The sequence below is a fragment of the Cervus elaphus genome, chromosome 5 (assembly GCF_910594005.1).
Source record: "Cervus elaphus chromosome 5, mCerEla1.1, whole genome shotgun sequence".
NCBI classification, from domain to species: Eukaryota; Metazoa; Chordata; class Mammalia; order Artiodactyla; family Cervidae; genus Cervus; species Cervus elaphus.
In genome coordinates, this window is record NC_057819.1 from 100,589,957 (window position 1) to 100,603,592 (window position 13,636).

Here is a 13,636-nt window from a genome sequence, read left to right on the forward strand (position 1 = left end):
CAATAGTGTCCACAATCACGTGAGAAAGGGACGGCACATGGAAGACACAGCAGTCTTGGCCACAGAGGGTGGGGAAGGCTCTGGGCTGCCTGCCTGCAGCTCTACCCCCGAGAACTGCCAGCTGAGTCCCAGGGGCAGTCGAGCTAGTCACGTCCTCATCTACCAGACTCATCTCGGAGTGATGTGAACTTTAAGTGGGAGAACCAACACAAGGAGCCTAACGTGTGCTGGGGGCTGCCTGTGTGCCCCTGAATGTCAGTCCCTGCCCGACACTGGGGGTGATGTCTGAGAACGGTTTCCCAGGCCTACCTGTAACTTATTGGCTTTCTCAGCCAGCTCCACCCTAAGTCTGTCTCCCTCTGAGACCTTGGCGTGGAGCTCCTGGACCTGGGCGTCCAGCTTCTTCCTCTTGTGCTCGGACTCAGCCTTGACCTGCTGCAGCACCTTTACCTCGCACGCCAGCTCCTTGTTGTCTGTCTCCAGGCCCTGTTTGTTCTTTTCCAGGTTTGCTTTGAACTAGGAGAGGGAAGGAAAAACAGTTCACTAGCAATTTTATAATGAAGGCCACAGAGGGCGCTGCTCTGGTATCTGGAGAACTGTGCTGACACTGGGTGAGCCTGCAGTCCACATCTGTTGAATGAATGAATGAAAACACTTGTTCTGAGTGTGAAAATGTCTGTTGCAGGAACACACAACTCAGGACAGCAGATACAGATATGGGGGGAGGGTGGGGGGGGGGCACTTCTGGAAGCCAGCACAAGACATGGAAGTGGGAACAATGAACAAAGGCAACACCCTGTGTGGTGCCTGGGACAGATCAGAGGTGGGGGGATGGGGGGTGGGGGAGGCACCAGGTGATCAAGGGCAGGACACCAACTGTTCGAGGTTTTGCACTGAGTCATCAGGAGGAAGCAGGTGTCAGTGAGGAGATGCTGAGAGGATCAGGACTGGAGACCGGAGCTGACCCACCCAGCTCAGGGGCGTCTGGCTCTCCCAGGCCAGCAGTGTGCTCTCAGAGCCCAGCCGCTGCCGTGCCCCACGGCCCCCTACCCTCTTGGCCTGCTCCAGCTGCTCCGACAGCTCCTCCAGGGCGGTCGCATGCCTCTGCCTCATGTCCTGGATCTGAGCCTCGTGGCTCTTCGTTTCCTCCTCGAGAGCCTTCTTCAGCTCCGCCACTTCTTGTTCTCGTTTTGTACTACGGACATTTTGAGACAGACGTTAAATTAGCTCAGAGTTAGTTGAATGATTAGATTACAGTTCTGCTTTTGTCTGAAATGCGAGTGGGCTCCTCTGGCTATCTCACATGACATTTTCCAGCAGGCTGGCATGTCCATCACTGTGAGCAGCTTTCTCTAGAAATGGGGCTTTCTGGTCACCCCTCCCCATGCGCCCCGCTGTCGTCCACCCGCATGCCTGTGCTCCTACCACAGGCTGGGTGGATTCTGACCACCGAGGTGTGGTTACTGCTCCACCTGCCGTTGTCTCCAGGAGGGAGAGGGGCTGATGGATGGAGGACGTGCCCCGCCCCCGCTCACCGCAGTTCCTGCTGGGCCGCCGTGGTGTCCAGTGTGTCCTCCAGCTCCGTCTTGAGTGCCTCCAGCTCCTCACTCAAGTCCCTCTTCTGCTTCTCTGCCTTGTTCCGCGAAGCCTTCTCAGATTCAAAGTCCTCCTGCAGCTCGGCGATCTGGGCCTGCAGCTCTCGCACGACTTTCAGCGCATTGTTCTTGTGCAGCGTCTCGTCGTCACCCCTGCGCAGGACACCGGGGCACGGGAGGCACTCAGAGCCGGCGCCCAGGGACTCTTCCCATAGGGGCCCCATCACATACCCCTCCACCTGGCCCGGGCAGGGGTGGCTGCACCCATGAGCGGCTCAGGGGCCCAGAGCTGCTATTGGGATGGGGCTCAGGTCCTGTCCAAAGGGCTCATGGGCATGAAAAGGTAGGACCTTCTCACTTTAATGATTATAGTATTTAAAAATTTCCTCAAGCAAAATGTTCTTCTAATTAAGCAGAGCTACCACCTTCATTCCCTCCACCCTATGCTTTCCGTTCCTCTGGTGCACCTTTCTGCTCACGTGCAGGGTTCAGTGTAGGTGGAGTTCTGACTGGGGGAGGTGGGACGCTGACGCATTATGGGGGTGGAGAACTGTAGTTCTGGGTTCTAAGCAGTCACCTGCTAAGGGGCCAGAGACCAACAGCAATTGCAGAGAAGAATTTCTAAGATTTTCCTGATCGTAATAAATTATAAACAGCCAAATATTAATAGTTATCTTGATAAAGAAATGAAGTATCAGGTATAACTATATTTACACTATATGACTTCCATTCTATAACTGAATGGTTAAGGACTAAACAGCAAACTATGCTAGATGTGGGAGGGAGGGATTTAATTCCTGAAAAGTGATTTCCTTGAAACTTGTAAACATTGTTTTACAAGTTATAATGTACAGAAACCAGAATATTTGATATGGATAAAACCATTTGATCTGGTGTGGATTTTCAAGGATTTCATGCTACAACTCATGATTTTTGAATATAAATACCAAGAAAGGCTGATGAGCTTTTCTGGTTGCCCTGACACAAAGGTTCCCAAGTTCCCCGGGTCCTTATGTCACCGCAACAACCAGGAAGCCATGTGTCTAGTGCACACCTGGCCAGGGCGCCCTGCAGCTCCTCCTCTTTCTTGGCCACCTGGATCTTAAGCTCGTCGATCTGTGCCTGGAGCTCGGCGATCTGGTCTTGCAGGTCGGTGGTCTCCCCGTCCAGTTTCCTTTTGGCCTTCTCCAGCTCCTGGCGTGTCTTCTCCTCCTTCTTTAAGCGCTCTTAGGGCAAGATACAAGAAGCTCTTCAACACACTGAACACCACTCCATAGGACACATTCAAAACATAGAGTGGTTAAAGTCAAAAACAAGCCACTGTATTCTAAAGCTTGTTGCTGCTTTAGTGTCATTTGTGGGTAAGAATGGTTTATGGGAAGAATCTCATGCTGAGAATGAGGACAACAAAATCCCAAATATTTTCTAGAAACCACTTATTTCCTCTGGTTATAAAAGATCTGGGGACAGCAGGGTGATTGAAGCCACACTCTTCCTCAGACACCTGTGTGCAGCTGCTGGTCAAAAGGAGGGTTTTCTGTGCTCTTTCTAACTTCCACCCTGACGTTTCTTTTGCAGAAGGCAATGATTCAGATTTTGCAAAAATCCTAGCATTTTCTGACATGAGTTGGGCCATCAGAGTGAGACACTGCCAGTCTCCACATACTCTCCTGTCTCTGCCCATTTCTGTGTCAGCACTTGTCCCTTTGTGAAGTGAGAACCAGGCACCTTAACACAGCATTTAAACACATACAAATTCAACGGCCTGCATGGCTCCAACTTCATTTAGATCCCAACTGTGTCCACCAAAGGGCAGTGTGTGTTACCACAGAAACTGACTTTAAAAAGTGAAAGTTTAAAGATAATTTAGTGCCTTTCCAACATAAATATTAGTATTTGGTGACTAGGCAAATGACAATCCCATGTAAGAGGCCTAGCCTAGTAAACCCAAACTGATGAGCAATCCTCATGTACATTTACTATTACGGCATGTTCTGATGTAAGTTATCTGGGCTTCCCTGATAGCTCAGTTGGTAAAGAATCCACCTGCAATGCAGGAGACCTGGGTTTGATCCCTGGGTTGGGAAGATCCCCGGGAGAAGGGAAAGGCTGCCCACTCCAGTATTCTGGCCTAGAGAATTCCATGGACAGTATAGTCCATGGGGTTGCAAAGAGTCAGACACCACTGAGCAACTTTCACTTCACTGATATAAGTAAAATCTTAAAGGCTAACATGTTGTAGTCCTACAATTCCTCTAACCCCCAAACACTAACCTTCTAAATCTGAGATCATCACTTCTTGCTTATTCCTGATTTTGGCCAAGTTTTTTGCCTTTTCTTCCTCCTCAGCCAGCTGAGAGGAACATTCCGCAATGCGATCTTCCATGAGTTTCTTTTCCTGAACAAGAAAAACAGCTTCAGAAAAGGCATTCGAAATGACAACTGGATTTGGCTATTACTTAGGAAACAAGTATTAATAATACGGGCACCATCTCCCCTAGCAGACTATATATTCCAAAAAAGGGCAGAAAAGGAAGGACCACTCATTGTGGGACAACCCCCAGAGCTCGGCCTGCATAGCCCCACAGCCAGTGCTTGATCACTGACCACACAAAGGGGATCAAGGTGAGGGATCCACGTGCAGGTTAAACCATCTCAGGGATTATGAGGCTGTCTGGTGAATTTAGAAAGTGAAATAGTTTCTGCCTTCAGACATCTATAGTCTGTGTAGTACAGACTATAAATCCAGAGAGACTTAAGAGAGAAAACTGAGTAAATGAAATCCCGGGAATTTCCTATTTGAAGCCACCTTTGGTGAGAGCGTTGACCTAAGTATTTTCCATATTCTCAGATCAGCTCTTCAATGGAAATACTTCCTTACTTTGATAAACTTGGAGTTCTGGTCCTCCAGAAGCAGAATCTCTTCTTCCATCTTCTTGATCTTGGCCTCTGCCGTCACCTTCTCCAGCTGCAGCTTCTGGCGAGCCCCCTCCTCCTCATCTAGCTGCTCCTCCAGGTCCTGGTAAAGAAGCCATGCGGTCAGTCTCCCTGCTTCCTCCACGAGACTCCGTACATACCAACCATCAAGGAGTTCAGGTCACAACAAAATACCAAGTTTTGATTTTCAAAATAGCAGGGATATTTTTTATTTTTTTATTTTTATTTTATTTTTATTTTTTTTGGATATTTTTTAAAATGTAAAATGTAATTATGTGAAACAGACACTTGTATCCAGTATAGGTTAAGTACAAAGTGGATCAATCCATCTAGAAGCCAGCACAGGAAAAGCAGCTGCTCTGAAAAAGAGCATTTCTTTTAGAAGGCAATTTCACGAAAAGTCAGATGTGACTTTTTTAAAAACCTGTAGCAAACTGTTATTTATATCGAGGAGCTATGAACATACTTAAAGTCTTGGTAATTAAAAGTGGGTATATTTGTAAAATGGAATAACATATAGTAATTACAACTCATATTTTAGAATAGTTAACATAGGGAAATATGAATAATGTAGTAAAACTATATCAAACACATACTTACCTCATTGATCAGAGATGTATTTATATGTATTTGGGTACCCAAACGTTACCGACCAGAGTGCTTCACTCATATCCATTTACATAACAAATCACCGGCCATAAATGTCAGTTTATGCAAAAATCACTGTCAATGATGTGTTAATTTACTCTACTATGTACGTGTGGCCGATAGAGAAGAGAAAGAGAACTCAGAAACAACAACAGAAACAGTACAGGTCGCTGAGGAAGGGCATGTCAGGTTCACAGCGTGAACGCATCACCAAACTGGGTGGAATTCCTGCATTCACACACAGTTTTACTGCAATGGCTTCTCTTTATTTCATACTTTACCTTAGTGTAGCTAATCAACATGTGTATCGGAATAGGATTTGACATAATTGCTGAAGTTTATCACGACTGGTTTTGGAATGAAACCTTTGCACTAGATTAACTACTGTGAAAAACTTCAAGCACTCATAAGTTGACAGTAGCACAGTGAACTTGACACAGATGCATCAGCCCACACTGAGTAAAATAATACCACTGAAATGAGCACACACTCTTCAACAAAGAGAAGATGGAAACTGTCGATAATACCACCAGAATGCACCACTGTTGGTGAATATTATTCTAGAGCTTCTGCATAGTCCCTTATAAAATCATATGTAAAATTTATAAGTTATATATAAATACTTTTAGTTAGAGCTTATTGTACATATTCTTTTACAACTCTATTATGTTATTAATACCTGTAAAAGTAAACATCTTTTTAATTTAAAACTGTATATCACCATAGTTTAAGAATCCCCCATTGTTAGATAATAAGTAGGCTTCCATTGATTTGTTGTTAGAATAAAGTCCTAGAAATAGAATTGCTGGATTAACATGTACTGTTTACAGTTTTTGTGTTACTGTGCCAACCTACTAGAGGATGCTTGAAAGCTGTCTGTGTTGAAGAGCGGAGAGAGTCTGGATAATTTAACTGTACTGGGTATTTGCCAAGGAAACAATATGGTCTCTTTCGTGGCTTTGAGAAATGTCTGAATTGTTTCTGCTCTGCAAAGATAACCTATGTGATGGGAAAAAATTAAGGGAGAGACCTAGAAGAAACCAAGTCTGGCCCTAGACCCTTGAAAAGTGGTGTTAGGTATAGACACACACGCTCAAGGCCATACTGGATAGTCTGGGGTGAGGTAAAGGAGAAAACGCAGTGGGTGAGCTGCAGGGTACAGGCATAGTTACTGCTGTCTCTATCAGTCATCTGGGTATTCAGTCAGAGAGAGAGCTGTGCTTCATGTGAGGGCAGCTTGATCTCAGTAAGGAAGTAACTATCAGGGACTTCCCTGATGGTCCACTGGCTAAGACTCCACACTCCCAATTCAGGGGGCCTGGGTTCAATCCCTGCTCAGGGAACCAGTTCCTGCATGCCACAACTAAGACCTACTGCAACCAAATAAATAAATAAAGCAGCTACAAGGAAGGGTGGCTCTGTGGCTTATTCTGATTCCTGGCCACCTCCTGCATCAGCACTGAGCATTTCTTACGACCAAACCACCTCGCAGGTGCCTCACTAATGACTGGAGTGAGCAGTGGAATTAACTGTATTAATGGTAATACAAAGGACAACCTCAGCCCCCACAAACCCTGGGATGTTTCTCCTCTGAATCACTTTGCATCCTGTAAGGTGTTAATAAGAACATAAGGAAAAGAAAAAAAAAAAGAGTCCCATTCAAAAGAACTAATCTATATTTGAAGGAACCCAGTAGTTATGTGGTTCAAATGCTGATCGTCTTTTAAGGGTGGGGACTTATCACTTAGCCTCCTCTTGCTCCTCAGTGGACACGAGAATCCAAACCCACAACATCCATTCACTCAACGGATACACTTGGAAAACTGAGATTGGAATCCTATATGAGAACAGTCACTGATACCTGAATGTGTGCTTGCATTTTCTTCTTTTCATTTTGGAGGATTTGGTTTCTTTCTTCTTCTTCTTCTACCCTAGACTCCAAGTCGTGGAGAATCTCTTCTAATTCCTGCTTCTTAGCAGCAAGTCTGGCCCTCATCTCCTCTGCTTCGGCAAAGAGCTCAGTCTCTGCCTGCAGCTGCTCCGCCAGGATATTCTTCTCCTCCAGCAGCTGCAATCACAACAAAGTGCCCACTGCTCTGACTGGCTGGTTAGCACGAGGGACGGTCACTGGGAGGGACTGCAGTGGTCAGGGCACATCACCAAAGAAACCCAGGCTTAAACATACGTAACATCACGGACAATACTTTCAAAATATGTCTTCAGCTCAAGCAAAATAAGCTGAATGAAAATATTCTGGGTTGTTTTTGTTGTCTTAAGTTATCCTGAATAATACACATTACGTTCATCATATTTTAAGAACTCCTGTTCTTACTATTAAGGTAATTCACAAAACGGCCAAGGAATTAGAGGGAAATACTATGCAAATGCTATCAAGTTAGCACAAAGACAGTGGCTGTATATATATACATATATATATATATATACATACACACACACACATACATATATATTCTGGTCTCTACTGTTACAGTTTTTGGCTCTGAACACATCAGTCCTGTCATTTCAACCACAAACAATTCTCAAGTCTCTGCTCTGTCCATGAAGCACAGTTCCTAAGAACAGGACGTGGACTCATGACCACTGTGGCTGGAGAAGAGGCAGGTGGGGGCCTTGAACGATCTCATCCTTTTACTTTTTTCTGTTTCCCTCGTGAGCCACAGAAGGTGACAATACCAGGAGGAGTCTCACAGGTTTTAAAAACACACCTGAGAGCAAGTGTGATCACCTGTGTGTCAAAGAGTGACAGAGGCAAACGTGCAGGTCAAGGTGATTCCCATGTACAGAAATCCCAATGCCTGGCCTAGGGTATCTGCTACCTCTGTGTTCAAACGGCTGTGCTTTGGGAAGGAGTGGAAAATACACATGAAGTAAGATGCTGTTTACTGATAATTCCCTGGGTGGTTCCTACCCGTGGGAGCGAGCATCTTCACTCAGGGCCATGTGGGAGCTGGTCAGCCGTACCTGTTGGTGCTTCCTCTCCATCTCCTCCAGCTCCCCTTCCACCTTCGTCTGCTTCTCCTTCACCTTCAGCAGCTCTTCATCTTTGGCCTGGAGCTCCTCCTCTTGGCGAGTGACTTGTAGGAGCGGTTTCACCTAGGACAACATTGTACACCCAATGTTGCATCCCCGCTATCCCCCGGGGCTCCCCCTGGCCCCACCTGCCGTCCGGGGAGCCAGGCGCCCACCTTGGTGAAGACGCGCCACCACTGCCAGTGCCGCAGCTTCAGGTACGCGGCACAGTTGCGCTGCAGCACCTTCAGGGCACTCAGCTGCTGCTGCTTCTTGGCGAAGGCCCTGAAGAAGAGGAGGGAAAACTGGTTCAAGAAACCCTGTTTGTGTTTTTGTCCTGCTTATTAACGACGACATTCACCTCTCCCAGCTCTGGAGGCTGAAGGCCAAGCCGTGGGCCCGGCAGATTCCCTGTGTGAGGACCCACTTCCTCACTGACAGCTGTCTTCTCACTGTCGCCTCACGTGGTGGAGGCACAAGGAAGCTCTCTGAGGTCTCACGCACAAGGGCACTAACCCCATTCATGAGGGCCCTACCTTCATGCGCTAATCACCCCTAAGCCCCACCCCCCACCAAAACACTATCCCTCTGGGGAACAGATTCCAACCTAGGAATTTGAGGGACATATCCAGTCTATGGCAAATAAGAGAGAACTGTGTCAGACAGCTGTTGTCATGGAGACTTACTAGAGGCAAGCGATCCAGGAGGGCTGGGCTGGCGGTCAGGGATGTGATCACATCCCCGCTGGATCACTGGCCTGCTCAGCCGACCTCGGCGTGTGTCGCAGGACCTGGCACTTGGTTCACACATGTGGTCCAAGACATCCCCTGCCAACTACCTCCATATGCACACGTGTGTCCGTGTCGGTCTGAACAAGACTCTACACCCGCTTCCCTGTGCCGTGCTCATCACTCCTCTGTTACTCTTTTTCTTTTGGATCTGTCACAGGAGAAACATTCCTCTCTCTAAGGTACTCTTTCTCTTCCCTCCTGGAGGTCATCACGTTGATGCCTCTCATTCACGGGCAAAGGCTCAGAGAAGCCTTTGTGGAGGAACTGGACTGAGCAGGACCCGACCCTGCATTGTCTCTCTCAGCCCATTGTTTATGTCCTTACTTAGGATGTGTTATCTGCTTACTTGACTCTCAGACCCAGAGGACAGGGACCTCATGTCTCACACGCCTTTGTATTATTTCTAGCACAAAACACATCTCAGCACAAGTACACACTTCAAGCATTTAGTTCGTGATTTTCTACTCACTTTCTGGCTAAATAACCCCTGCAAACAGCCTGGAAGAAGATAATGATGTCGGTAATTTTTAAATCTCGTTCTTCCTCTAAGTGTGCCAAGACTCCAGCTCTGAAAAATATCTTGCTCTGTCCAATTCTGTACAAGTTTGGGTCCAATTCTAAAGCTCGGATCTGAAAGAGAAAGTGTCTGCTTATTATTTTTGCTATAGGAAAGATTGTATCAACAGTCCTCGAATCAGAAAAATCCAGGCGAGCTCACCATTCGTTCGCAAGCCTGTTTGCCATCCATGAAACCCTTAGGGATAGCATTTGGAGTGAGGATCTCGTATCTGTAAGAAAAGCAGCCAAAAAGCCTTTTGTCAAAATCTGTGAAAATGTTCACCTACTAATGAGTTCTGCTTTCTCTAAGAGGCAATAATATGATGGGCAATTGTGTCAAATTAAGAGTAAACAACCAGCTGATGATCGGAGGTCTTCGACAGATCTAGTTTCTATTTCTTAAAAGAAGTGGCAACGTGAAAAATGCAGTGAATTCCCAGGCCAGAGACCATATTTAAGTAGTTGTGGCACAGAAGAATCAAAAACATGGTGACGAGAAAACCTTTTGGTTTCGTTTTTCATTTCCTATAAAATGTCCACATCCTTAAGATGCAAGGAGAATCTGACTCTCTGCATATTCAGTCACTGTCAGCTTGTAGGCACTTACCAGATAACAGAAAAGGTTGTGAGAGCAACATTCAGAGGCCTCTGTTTAGAACATGAGGAAGTATTAGGGTGACTCAGAACAGTGAGCAGCTGGGAGTACATACGCTCACCGACCTGCACATTCAAGGCCTATGCATTTACTGTGTGTGGGTTATTTTCCAAGGAAGTGTTAGTACAAAGACATACTATATATACGTATGTTGTCAATATTTATTTAGCTGCACTGGGTCTTAGTTGCGGTATGTGGATTCTCTTTCTTGCAGTATGTAGGATCTAGTTCCCTGACCTGGTATCGAACCCGAGTCATCTGCATTGAGAGCATGGAGTCTTAGCCACTGGACCACCAGGGAAGTCCCAGTCTCAGACAATGGCTATATTAAAATATGAATCCTGGCTACATGAACAGTTTTCTGGAAGCCAGTTACTGTTTCCCTTTTTTCCTATCAATGAAAAGTGAAACTCTACCAGCCCATTTATCATACAGTGGGGCCATGAAAAGGGTTTCCCTGAAAACCTGTAAGGACTGGAACAGATTTTCAACTGGTTTCTCTCTGGAACAGCAGGAGGAAAGGCTACTCTTCAACCTACAGTCCTGTTTATTTTATGGAACAACAAATGCTGTCATACTTGGGAAACTTGATTTCCAGGAGAAAAAAGGCAAACCAGACTATTTAACAAAATTACATTAACAGACTCTTAAAATAACTGTAGCCCATCATATGTTTTCATCCATTTCTACTGCACACTGATCTTCTCCCTCTTGTCTTTTTCTTAATTCTTCTTTTCTGATCTCTCCTATTCCTATTCTATTTTAGTAAAAGGACTGTAAGTACACACATATGGGCACACATAGCATGAAAAATACAAACCTACACACATACATACACATGAACAAATAAATTCATTGAAAACAGACAGAAACATCCCAAAATGCTTCCAGGAGTCACTTCTGAGTATTCTTATTTACCTTTTACATATTTAAAACATTTCCTAAAAGGAACACACATTATTCATATATTAAAAAAACAATTAAATTTATGTCTAAATCCTAGGTAGAACTGTCTGAATGAGTGAACTGTACGTTCTCAGCTCTCAGTGTTTCCTCACAACTGCCTCAGCACCCCGAGGACAGGAGCTGTCTGTGCTGCACCCACAGAAGTTATCGGCACCCTGACCCTCTGCAAAGCAGGCAGTCGATATTCCTGACCGACAAGAAAGGTAATGATGACGATGACCCCCTTCCTTTGTGAAAAGAAAACAGAGACTCTCCAGGGTACAAGGAAAAGTCTTTCCTCATCATCACACTGTTGGATATTCAGGTAAGCACAGGTCAAGGTGAGCAATACCTCTGTCTGAATTCCTGGAAAACGATCCGGTTGGGGAACCCCTGGCGGCAGATGCGGATCCCTTCCAGGACGCCATTGCAGCGGAGCTGATCCAGCACCAGGTGTGGGTCCAGTTTCCCAGCCTAATCAAGCAGACGACAGTTTTAGAGCCTCATCTCTGTGAGCCGGCCCAGATCCATCTCCAGTGGCAGCACCTGCTCTGAAACACATACCCGCTTCTCATGATTCGGGATGATGCAGCGCACGAAGTTGGGGTTGGTGTTCCGGAGCGTCGCCATCAGCTTGGTGAGCGATTCTTTGTAGAGCTGCCCAACGGTGCGGAACATGCCCTTCTTGGTTTTATAGGCGGAGCCGAAAGCTGTCTCCGTCATCCCCGTGACCTGATCCAGACCCACGATCCGGTCCACTGGTGGAAATAAGAGAGACAAGGGAAAAGAAGTCAGACCTAACTCTTTAGCAGGGAAAGAAAAGACAGAGTGAAAGTGCGGCAGCACAAGCTTTGTGGGACAAATGATAGGAGATGCCATAGAGGTAAGGCAGTCAGCATATTTAGACACTGCACAAGCCGTGAACTAACAGCCACACACTTCCAGGGAGGATACGGTAGTGCTTCGTACCACATACCAGCAGGTGCCTTCCGCTGCGCTAGTGTCAGGAACTCACTGTCTCTGATAACATTTGCCTGTTACATATACAATTATTTGGTAAATGAAAGGTCATTGGCTGGCATTGCTAATACAAACTGACACTGTAAATCTCAAAATAGGAAATGCTTCTAAAAACTGTACATTAAGACTTATGACTATACAAAGCAAATCCACTGAGTGAGTGTGCTCCAATTAAGGGGCCAGAGTCATTTGTTATTGGTCGTTTGATTGCCAATGAGAAAAGCCAACAAACGCAGGAAGGTTACAGCAAGTCAGCTCAGATTTTCAGGGATGAGTAAGGTTCAGCTCTCTCTTCAAAGCACCAGGACATGCATGAAAGGGCCAGAATGCAACATCGGAAGGCTCTTCTGGAAACAATCAGTGCCTGAGCTGAGTTCAACGAGGGCTAGACCACTCAGACACGATGCTCTTATGAAAGCAGCCGTCAAGTGTCCACTGTCCACGTAGACCCACTGTTTCAAGTGACAGGCTCACACACAAGAGCCTGGCAAGTGGACCAGCTGCCGGCCAAATGCTTGGTGCCTGATATGCTGTCATTTAAAAACATCTAATGAAAGAATGAAACACTCAACTGAAATACTATTTTGAAAAGAAATCAAAATATCAGTTGCACTAGCCTCATCATCACTCTCTTCAACCCTGTCGGTCCCGTTTCTTTCATATGTTCTCCAGGGCAGAGAGCATGCAGGGACCTGGCACCACGTGAAGTGTGCCCAAGTCATGCAGGCCTGCTGTGGAAGGCGCAGGAAGGGTGGATGGTGCCTGCACATGCCGGGACGACAAACATGTGTGACCTGCCTACTTTGTCTCCTCAGAGCCGAGCCTCTCTCTAGGGCGGTTCCCACACATGCCACTTACTCCTCATCCTTCCTCTTCTCTCTGTGCAACCAACTGGCTTCCAGGCCTCCCTCCTTCCCAGCCTTATACAACTCTGGTCCAGGGCTTTTCTCACTTGACACTGGTCCATGTAAAACCCCTGCTGACCATCACAGCAGCATTCTAGAAAGTCTCATACCTGGCTTCTTTGTGAACTGTGAACCCCACCATTTCCTAGCCCTCTACCCACCTCTCTAACTACTACACTCTCCCTGATGACCTGACTGCTGCTTTTTTCTGTATCTCACGATGCTCACTAGGGGCCCAAACTCAGCTCACCTGAAATCCTTTCTAAACTAAGGCAGGACACAAGTGCACTTGACCTTCTGCCTTCCTCAAGCCTCAGTCTCCTCCTGGGCATCTCATTTATGCCTTGAACTCCTGTACCTGACTACCCAGCACCAGTAACCAAACACCTATACTCTCATGTCTAACAGGTCACAAAGCGCCTTGCAACATCTGTTTTTCCTCAGTATCACCTCCCTCTAACCTAGCACAAGGTCTGGCACATAACCTGCTTGATACACATATGTTAGCAAATAAATGCAGTACAAATTAAATGCTTTCAGACTATAACTAGT

The 13,636-nt window shown here is 46.2% G+C and overlaps 1 protein-coding gene across 7 annotated transcripts in view; it reads right to left on the reverse strand.

The window, feature by feature from the left end:
- Positions 1–13,636, reverse strand: part of MYH10 (myosin heavy chain 10) — a 122,325-nt gene that overhangs the window by 17,334 nt on the left and 91,355 nt on the right. For all 7 annotated transcript variants that reach the window (XM_043903808.1, XM_043903811.1, XM_043903807.1 and 4 more), the window contains 13 exons: positions 11,724–11,917; positions 11,512–11,633; positions 9,720–9,789; positions 9,471–9,631; positions 8,387–8,495; positions 8,163–8,294; positions 7,042–7,248; positions 4,477–4,614; positions 3,870–3,993; positions 2,650–2,821; positions 1,536–1,748; positions 1,051–1,195; positions 310–516 (listed from right to left, as the gene is read on the reverse strand). In XM_043903808.1, the coding sequence (XP_043759743.1) occupies positions 310–516; positions 1,051–1,195; positions 1,536–1,748; positions 2,650–2,821; positions 3,870–3,993; positions 4,477–4,614; positions 7,042–7,248; positions 8,163–8,294; positions 8,387–8,495; positions 9,471–9,631; positions 9,720–9,789; positions 11,512–11,633; positions 11,724–11,917 (1,994 nt within the window). The remainder of the gene's footprint in view (positions 1–309; positions 517–1,050; positions 1,196–1,535; positions 1,749–2,649; positions 2,822–3,869; positions 3,994–4,476; positions 4,615–7,041; positions 7,249–8,162; positions 8,295–8,386; positions 8,496–9,470; positions 9,632–9,719; positions 9,790–11,511; positions 11,634–11,723; positions 11,918–13,636) is intronic.